Source organism: Dryas octopetala, chromosome 6 (assembly GCF_963921425.1).
Source record: "Dryas octopetala chromosome 6, drDryOcto1.1, whole genome shotgun sequence".
Lineage (NCBI taxonomy): Eukaryota > Viridiplantae > Streptophyta > Magnoliopsida > Rosales > Rosaceae > Dryas > Dryas octopetala.
In genome coordinates this window covers 4,514,651-4,525,149 of record NC_141371.1, presented here as the reverse complement: position 1 = coordinate 4,525,149, position 10,499 = coordinate 4,514,651, and the positions used below count along the sequence as shown (strand labels likewise).

The following is a 10,499-nucleotide window of genomic DNA, read 5'->3' as shown; positions in this document are numbered from 1 at the left end:
CTGGAGAAACTCAGAAACGATAACTAAACATTGACTGGTTGTCTAATTACTTCATAAGTCACAAGGTATGCACATGCATTGAGTGAATAAAACCAAATAAAAATTCTAACTAATACTTGTCTTAGAATTCAAGGTTTTACAAAAATTCAACAACTTCGGCAATTAGCCATAGAGAAAGTTTCAGATGGAATAGATCCCGAAGTGATTGATACTAATGGGTTCTTATGAATTCAAAGTATGGTGGGAAAATAAATATGGCTATGCTGCATTGAGCATGTGCAATTTCTAATATCGACCTAGAAAGTAAGCCAATCTCAAGATGAACCACAGCCCTGCAAACACACAGATGAACCCCAAGCCAGAATTGCGAATTATACATGCCATAACATCAATACCAAGTTCAAAATAAAAAGTTATGCTGGTGCAGGCATACACGAAAGCTTTTAAATGTTCCATTAAGTTATACTAAAGCACACACAGAAAATAACAACATCCTACTCAGTATTATGAAAGTACTTGGATACCAAATCACCACTAGATATAAAGCTGTCTGAGGTTTCAGAGCATGAAGTTCAAGAGAAATTTTAAGATACCGTTCCAGTAGTAACAAATACTCTAGAAGGTAGTACCGTTCCATCCAAAGTTCGAACCCTGCAGAATAACAAAGCATCAGAATCATCTAAAGTGAAAACGAATAGAATAAATTACTAAAATACATGAGTTTGATTCTTGAGAAAGGCTAACAGGAGTTATGCTTAAGGTTTTAGACAGTAAAGATTTATTTACATGATCTAGTTCTGGTGTAAAGCATGCAAACACTGTGCATATTCTTGACTTTGATGGGCCTAAACAAACAGGAAGAATGCAATGAGAAGAAACACATGCATGGCAATGACCCTTTTCCTGGAAAACTTAAAAGGGTAAGATGGCTCGCCTTGGTGTCATAGAACTTCAGAAAAAATCGTGACTTGGGCACAGACAACTTAGTCTCAAGAATTGCAGCAATTGCAGCACTCAACTTCTTGTTCGTGTCAGGGTTAAGGCCACCAATGGAGACCAACTCACCATAGGCAGCAGGCTGCTCAGTCCCACCAAAAGACATGGGTACCGATCCCTTCAGCACGATCATCACATACTGCATATCAACAATCACTGTTTGCATAAGGGTTCTAGAAGACCATCAAACAAAGGGGAAAAAAATTTAAAAAGGGTATTAAGCAAACATGTGATGGAGCGATATCGAATATACACTACCACAACATCCTATGAATCTAAAAAGGTAAGATTCTCATCCAATATCAGTGGAATATTAAATTTGTTCTTAACTAATTCAAGAACAGAAAGACACATTGGGCGAGTTGTTGAATATTAAGTAAGAACCAAATGCTCATCAGTTAAGTTTGACGAACCCTTTTTTTATGTCAATAAAAGCAAACGATAAAGAAGGTGCATTGCATTTCCCAACTCAGTATATCAAGCAAGCTGCAAACCTCAATCTCCAACATGCACTACTTAGGCACTTACTAATGTTTCCCATTTCTTTAAGTGTTCGAGTTATACATCCTAGAAGTAGAGAAATTGCTGAGAAATCAGCCTAATCAAAATTCCTGAACAAAAAAGTGAAATTGACCAAACTTATAAACATATGATTGGTTTAGAAAATAGGTAAAGAAAACCAAGCTCATTCACATATCAAAATTCTCCATTAAGCAAAAATAAACAAAAATAACTTTGAAAAAATATATAAATATACATATAATTTACTGTAGAGAGAGAGAGACGTACGGCCTCGGGTTTGCCGATGATCTTGGCGACGGTGGAGGTGGCTTCAGAGAGGATGGAGGAGGTGTCTACTCCTTCGAGGCTGACGTTGACTGAAATGTTGAGGCACGGCATCGTTTCGTTTCTACAACTCTCTTACTCTCTGCAACTGTTTGGTATCAAAACCCTCACCCTCACTCTGTCCTCTTCTATTTTGAGGGAGAGAGAGAGAGAAATAATATCATATATTATACCCGAACTGCCACTCAAGCCTAGCGCTTTCTCAGAAGGTCGAAATATGGGTCTATCGTCTGGCCCAATTTTATTTTATTTTGCGGTCGAAAATCACTCTTTGAGCACTGCTTTGGTTTGAGCAAAACTCCCTCATCAAAGAGAAATTCTAAAAGAACCCCAATTTTTTACTTTTACAACCCAATATTTTTTTTTGGCCATAATATTTTTCCAACTTTATCCCGTAAGAACTTAATTGGGTTTCAATGACATTACCAAGTATAAGGACTACATAATATTTTTATTGCTTGTTTATAGGGATATAATTATGCAGGAGGGTGACATTCATGTGATAAAGTGATTCAAAGTTTTTGAAATAAATCTCAACACGTGTGAGTAGATTGAGAAAAATACATTAGCTAATATTACTCTCTTTGTTGGCGATAACTCTTCAATGTATGTGGTAGCTTCAGATTTTTCAGATTGTCAACCGAACTGCATATACTTCAATTATGATTATGCATGTATAATTGTTGTCTCTAATCCTGATGAAACTAATTTTGGTGTGTGTGACATGGAAAATCAAAGCTTTTCACACCCTTACACAACACAAGCTATGAAGCTACTAAAGAATACCAGTACGTCGACCTCCTATTTGGATTGCACCAACTTTTAAGCTTTAAAAAAAGCTTTCTCTATTGGTTAATATTCTTTTCTTAATTTGTCCCTTTTAGGTTTTTAAGTTTTGTTTCCTTGAGGATTTTTCTTTAAACTTGTGTTACACCATAATTTGGAGTTTTGGGGGTAACAACTTGTAACTCAACTATTTGAAATTTGGTATTATTTTTACACTATCCTTTCTTTTTTCTTTTTTAGGTTTTATATTTTTGTAACCCTCTAAATAGGACTTGTGAAAACCGTTAGAGACACTGGCTACTAGCTAGGGTGGAAAAGTTATCTGTGCATACATGCATATATCATCATGGAATAAAACTTACCTATCCCTGGAATACCACCTATGTGGTATCACCAGGGAGAGAGAAAAAGAGAAAAGGAGAGAGAAAGGTGGAGGGAGAGAAAGGTGGAGAGAGGAGAGCAGAGAGAGGGAGAGAGAGAGGGAGAAAAGAGGATGGGGATACCACATATTGGTATCCCAGGTAAGTCCTCCTCATCATCATGACATGAAGTATTCCTTTCTATATGTATTTTGATATAGGGGTGGTAGAAATTAGTATCCTTACTTGATTGTGTAACTAGCTAATTGCCCACTTGGCTATGTGAGACAAATTGAGGTCCAAGATTAATTATCATACAAGTTCATGTACATGCCTGGTGCCGAGCTCTTACTGGATTCAACGGAGGGACATGTGATACCATCTTTATTACTAGGAACAATATTATGCTTTCATGGGTAAGTTTACGGTTAAATAATTAGGTGCTAAAAACTTTTTAATTGATTTGTATTTGGAAATACTTGATTATCTTTCTCAACTCTCAAGTAATGGATGCTAGAAACAATAGTCTCGTTTAGAATCATTAAGTATTTTTAATTTATAAAGAAGAAAGTCCTTTTAATCGATCTTTTGAGCAAAATATACAAGCCCAATCCGTGTCAAGTCAAGCGTACAAGGTCAATAAGGTAACTGAAGAATGATTTGGTCCAGCACCTTTGGACGCGAGAAGGAAGTCGTGGCCAAGCACAACGCCGACGCCGGCGATGAACGCCGAAATGTTGAAGATGTCTCCAATACCATTGTGTGTTTGTTTGTGTTTGTGTTTGTGTTTGTGTTTGTGTTTGTGTTTGTGTTTGTGGCTGTCGTTTTGTGTTTGTTTGTGATTGTTTTTTGTTTTATTTGTTTATGTTTATTTATGTTTGTCTTAAATTTTCTTGTTTTATGTTGGTGAAATGAAATAAAGGTATTGGTGGAGACAAAATATAGAATTTATATTTTAGGTAATAAAATTATAAATTCAAATATAGTCAATATTGACCTTATATTAAAGATCTCTTTAAAATAAAACTAATGGTATAATTTTTATAAATATTTAAACTATAAATTATAACTTAACTATAACTTAATCTAACTTAGGCTTAATTTAATTATATACAATTACATTACTCTCAGCTCTTACTCTCAGCACCACTGTAGCTTCAGCACATATCACTCTCACTCTCAGGACAAAAAATCACTTTTCAGGCCAAAAAATCACTTTTCAGGCTATGTCTTACTCTCACTCTCACTCTCACCACTGTGGATGGCCTAAAGGTATGTGAGGTTTTTTTTGTCGAAGTTGTTTTTTTTTTTTTTTTCCCATGGAAGTTGTTTTCTTTTTAATCAATAATCATACTGCTCCCACTCAAATATTTCAAGAACATGATATCTTTAATAAACAAGGTGAACATTTATCTTAATTTGTTGGTCATGATGGTGAATAAATACACATTGGAGCTGTCTATTCAATTCTTAACTTCTCTTAAATTGAGTAACATGAAAAAGTATATATAGATATTGCGGTTGTCTGTCTATAAAAAATATATAGGTTAATTACAATTTATCCCCTAATTTATTAGGAATTGGCACTTTATCCTCTAAATTAAATTTTTTGACATTTTACCTCTCAAATTCTGTTCAATTATACACATAACTCTTTTCATTAAAAACATTTAATTGGATCGTTATTTTTGCACACGTGACATTTTTTTTAACCACCACGTGCACAAAATTAATAGAGAATACTATTTTTTTATGAGTTAGGGGTCTTATGTTTAAGGGAACATAATATGGGAGGTTAATTGTCAAAAATATTAGGTTTCAGGGACAAAGTGCGAACTACCCAATAATTTCTTAAGAGTAAATTATAATTAAGCCAAAGTATATCTATTCGGACAAAAAAGAAAAAGTATATGTATAATATACATATTGCGGTTGGTGGGTCGTCGTACCGGTACCCGATTCCCAAGACAATCCTCAACAAGGAGGTGGGCACAGCACAACAAAACAGATGGCAGAATATTAAAAAGGAGCCCAAACCTTAGGAGAGACCTTCGCACTTGGCAAGCCCATTGGCCCAACCTATCAACCATATTATACTGGGAAATGTTTAGCTATGGTTCCTAATATTTGACCCTTGTTCTTCATTGGTTCTTAATGCAGTGTGCTGTGTAATTAGGAAGAAAATTTGAGGTAACAAATTGGTACAAATAGTATTTTTAAATTTTTAACTCCAATTTATTGACTCGATTACGACAAACTGGTACAAAAATAATAAATAATGATATGATGGTAATAGTGTGGCCTATAGTATGCTATTGGTAATGGTCTAGCCCAATTTCATTCTGAGCCCATATTCCTCAGAAGGTTTAAATATGGGATAGGGTTTACCTACATTTTCACTTTGCTCTGTTTTCTTCTACTTTGGGATAGGGTTTAGATATTTTGATGAATGCTGTTCTCTCTTCTGTAAAGTGTGGGTGTGAAACGTCCACGTGTTGCCTTGCATGTAAGCACTTGCGTTGGTGTTTATACGTACTTTGTATTTGTAAGGAAACTATGAAAGGACTTTTGTGTTTATAATGAAAGGAAACTTGTGTTTATAGTCAAAGACTGAAAGGAATTGTTTTCTGGAAAAACAAGAACAAGAAATGGACTCCATGTGCAAATATTATTTACTTAAACTTTTTATTTCTATAATTTATATGGCATTTACATTGATTTTACAACAATATTATTTTTCTTAATATAAGGGTGTATGTCATATATCCTTAAGAAAAAAATTGGATCGAAGTAAAAGGTTGATATAGAAATGGCATTTTCCTACTTTTTAACCTCTATTTGAATTGTGACTCGATTGCAACAAATATAAAAGGACAAGAGTGGTATACTTTGTATCCGGTCCAAAATAATAATAATGATGATGGTAATGGTAATGGTAATGGTAATGGTGTCGCCCATTGTATGCTATTGGGACAAGCATAATTGGCAACCTTACAACAAATGCTGGCAATAGCTTTAAGATCATTTCGAATTGGTCAAATTTATCTCATTATACATGATAGTTCCCACTTCTCAGAGATTTTTTGAGTAATCCGTTCTCATACTGCAAACAGTTAAATCTAAACTAAATCATATTTAATCAGTGAGAATATCTTGTCTACCTTTATAATAGGGGTAAAATTATGTAACAGTAGAGAGAGAGACCAGAATCGGACAGAAATTACAAAAAGAAGACTGAAGCGACGGGCACTGGACTAAAGGCTATAAGTCTCTAAGCTATGACAGATTTTTTTTTTTTTTTTTACAAACCATTACACATATGATAGACTAGAAAAAAAGAAAAAGAAAATGAGACATGATCTTTTCTATACTATGTCAGAGAAAATCACTTTCATTTGTCCGTTTCCCTTTTTTCTTTCATTGGTCAAGTTTTGTACCACAAGTTGAAACCATGCATAAAACAAAAGTTACCTAGCTAGGCAGCTTCCTTTATTTCTTTGGCCAACAAATTAATGAGAAGATAAGCCTTAGGCCCTTTCCCTTAAAATCCTACTTTGCATAATAAGCCAAAGAGTAAACGTTATTTGTACCATCTCAATTAATTGTTTAGTAAATTATTTCTTTAATACAGGTGACTTATTTATATAAGCCCCATTTCTATTAAAAAGATAGTTTACTAAATAAATATTGAATAATACAAATAATTATACGTACATGTCAATCATCATATCACAGTTTGGATCCCGTAGCCGTGCTTACATCTACAACTTTGAGAAAAAATCGGGCCTTAGGAATACAGAGCTTGGACTCAAGAATGGAACCAACAGTGTCAATCAGCTGCCTCTTCACTGCTTTGTTAATGCCACCCATGGCTACTAACTCGCCATATGCCGCTGGTTCTGTGGTACTCTTGCCAAATGATATGGCCACAGATCCCTTAAGTAAGACCATCACATACTGCAGACCAAAAGTTTGATTAATTAAAGACCAAATATATAATTAATGGATGCTTAGTTAAGAGAGTGTTAATATATTAATCATAATTGGTTTGTGTCAGACTCTAATTAGCCAACAATGGGGTTGACCCCAACTGATAATGAAGCACTCATTGGGTGGGAAGATACATCATACCATTCATACATGCTCAAAAGCCAAAAACAAGGTAAGTGGGAGTCCAAGTAATGACAGCTATTCCATTATTTTAAAAATATCATGATCAAGTGGGTACTAGAATAGTACTGGGCACAAGCTGACCTTTAATTTTTAACTCAGATCAATTATATACAACTATACAAGAAAGATCTTGCACTCATACAGAACTAGTATCCCAGCTGTGTTCACATTATGGGCAGCCTTGTAACAACAACATCTTGGCCTAATTCATTATACAAAACAATTCTAGAAATATTGCTACATGTAATATTGAGTGAATAAAATTGATAAATATAACAATGTTTTTAGACTGATGCAGCAGCCACTATCAAACAGTTTCCTATTTGTTCTTGTTAGCAGGGAACAGGAGTGAATGTTTCAAACTCAGAACTTCCTGTTACTAAGATTCTTATATTATATTCGACAACTATTAGGTTCTAAAAACTCAAATTATAAAAAAATGAGTTAATAATATATATCAAACTAATAATTATCCATCGCTACGTATTAGTAAATTAAACCCAATTCGATCATCCCCTGCAAACTGAAGAACTTTAATCAGTAGCAGAGTTTCAGTAGACCACCCCATTGAAGAGAAGCATCATATATATTCTACAAATTACAGGGTTGGCCAGGGCAGCCCTCATGTCATTCCTGACTACCAACCCAACTCCCCTTAAGATTTGAACATGGCTACCCTACATATACGCTGACTTTGTAACATGGTCCTGGACTCCTGGGGGTGGCTCCCAATTAGCAGCCACTAGCCATGTGCTGATGAATGAACATAACAAGAAATTCTAATCTTACATATATGGTTGAGACCTGAGACCTGAGACCTTAGACCTTAGACCTTCATCATGTTCATTGATTTAGAGATACCAGTTCTTTCCCATTAATCTTTGTTAAAAATCTGGGTACTCCATATTTAATAGAAATGTGAAGATGTTATACATATATATAGATGCAATTGAATTGATTTTAGTACTAAAAAGAGGAAAAAAGGTAAGCCAAATTAAAAGCAAAACAGAGTATATGTAGGTGCTATAAAAATAGTCTTAACATTTCTGGATCGACCAAAAGTAAGTGGGTCTGGACTCTAGATATATATAGCTAATTTATAATTAGCTATATATTAGCTAGTAGAGCCTATATGTCGAACTGGCTATATAAGTACATCTCATAATCACTTAATGACCGATTACACCATGCAAGCTAGAAATTGAACTTTGACTTTGTTCAGATTTTCTAGTTAATTCCAATAATAAAGTGGATTCTGTGTTTTGTGTTTGTGTGTATGAGAGAGGAAGAGGGAGAGAGAGAGAGAGTACGTTTTCAGGCCTGCCGATAATGGAAGAGAGGGCTTTGGTAGCTTCGGAGAAGATGGAATCAGTGTCAACTCCGTCGAGGCTGACGTTGGTGCTGATGTAAAGGCAAGGCATGATCTTAGATTCTTAATTCCTTCCTTCCTTCCTTCTTTCCGGCCGTTCGATCGATCGAGTAGTAGTCTCGAGTTCTCTCGATCTCAGCTTCCAAGTAATTGTGGGTGGAAGAAATATGTGAAGACACTAATTGAGCTTCATATATATAGTGGATTAATACCAGCTCCTTAGAGCCTACTACTATTTATATATATACAATATACATGTACAGTTGGAAGCTAGTACTTCTGGTATTGTACAGGCTGTACAGCTTCTGCTGCTTGGTATATATCATTACCCACTTCCGAGATACACGTTTTCAATGCCTTGCGCCTATTATTGGTACAGACTACACAAACTTAACAACCCAGAGTGAGTGAGGGGATGTGCAAAATACGTGTGTATATTATTAAAATACATAGGAAAAAAAAAAAAAAAAACTGTCAAGCCCTCGGCTTAGTGAAAGTTGAGGCAATTTTTGGTTTTAGTCGTTAAAGAAAAACGTGTATTTTTATTTATTTAATTAAGAACTAAACTTTTATTGTGAATGAAAAAAAGAGTTTAATTGTTTATTTAAGAGATAACTATTCAAACTTATGATATGTTTCATTAAAGTGAAGAGAAACATCATTAAACTGCTAAATTAATAACTAATCGGTAATCATAAATGCATGAAACTAACTAACAATATACTATATTGTGGTTTAGGATCAAACTGCTAATGGTACAAATGGCTTTAAGACATATTGTATTTCAAACTATTGTAAAGATTAGGTCCCATTAATTCAAAAAAGATTAAAAAGATTAGAAAGACAATCCTTGCGTAGTTGGTATTCTTATGCCGACATGTAACTATTGGTATGGTAGTTGATATTAATAATGAGTATGCATAACTCAATTTCTATACATGTGGGCGCTTATAAGTTAATTAAGTGGTAACAAAATTTTATTCGCACATTCATTGGTAAGAGTTTGACTTGTCTTTATTTTATTAAATGTTATCAAACTGTTATGTAAAGAAAACAAAAAATTACAATATATACATATATATATATGAATGTAAAGATGTAACTTTTTTTTAATGAAATGGGGAGATGCAACTCATTTTCATCCAATTCATATACAATGGAGTGATTAGTAAACAAATTTTCAAGCTAGTTCTCAACTTATAAAGTGCTCCTTAAAATTTCATCGATCTAGAACCTAGGACTCTAGGAGGCTCGGACCAGCCGGGGCTGCATAGACTAGTTCGTGATAAGAGTATAAGACTGCAGAAGTTGACTTCAGCAATTGGTGTGATTGGGACCCATGATTAGGATTTTACATCTGATTTTTTTTCTTTGTTTAGGCTTGGATAGGTATTATTCGTTATGTACTATTTAATTCTTTTATTATATTAATATGAATTGAATCTGTAACTTGAACCGTTAATTTGTCGATATTTTTATAAATTCGTATTAATTAAAAGATAGGGTATGGTGGTAATGGGTAACCATATCAGCTGGAGCTATTAGAACAGTGTATTAATTTCCAGCACAGTGGTGCCCTTTTTTTTGGTTACATATGCTCTTCTAGTTTAGTGAAGCTTATTGTGGAAAATACCTGTGTAAACATCATTTTCTTATGGTTTTGGATAAGTTTTTTTAATTAGTTACTTTGCACTGGCGACTTAAAACTTTCCATAGAGAGTAAGAATTAGAGGAAGATTGCCTACGTCTTTTTAAATGGTTCTTGTTGTTCTCAAGTACTACACCCCCCGCGCACTCATATCAAATATGTAGTTTTATTTTGTGGATGGGGACCATGTGTTTATAAATAAGCTAATCCTTCCCACTTAATTATGGGCTTATAACTACCCAACATTCCATTATAAACAGAGCATTATAGTCAATAATCTTCTTTAATTTCCACAATCACAATCACAACCACACAAATGCTC

At 34.3% G+C, this 10,499-nt stretch overlaps 2 protein-coding genes across 2 annotated transcripts; both read right to left on the bottom strand.

Annotated features, from left to right (window-relative positions):
- Positions 1–364: 364 nt before the first annotated feature.
- On the bottom strand, positions 365–1,990 carry LOC147281371 (uncharacterized). Its single transcript, XM_086246340.1, has 3 exons — positions 1,786–1,990; positions 935–1,135; positions 365–651 (listed from the first exon to the last, which is right to left on the bottom strand). Exons 1-3 carry the CDS (start codon positions 1,894–1,896, stop codon positions 616–618), a joined length of 348 nt encoding a protein of 115 aa, XP_086102466.1. The 5' UTR covers positions 1,897–1,990; the 3' UTR covers positions 365–615.
- Positions 1,991–6,443: 4,453 nt separating this feature from the next.
- On the bottom strand, positions 6,444–8,774 carry LOC147281370 (uncharacterized). Its single transcript, XM_086246342.1, has 2 exons — positions 8,471–8,774; positions 6,444–6,944 (listed from the first exon to the last, which is right to left on the bottom strand). Exons 1-2 carry the CDS (start codon positions 8,579–8,581, stop codon positions 6,717–6,719), a joined length of 339 nt encoding a protein of 112 aa, XP_086102468.1. The 5' UTR covers positions 8,582–8,774; the 3' UTR covers positions 6,444–6,716.
- Between the last annotated feature and the right edge of the window lie 1,725 nt (positions 8,775–10,499).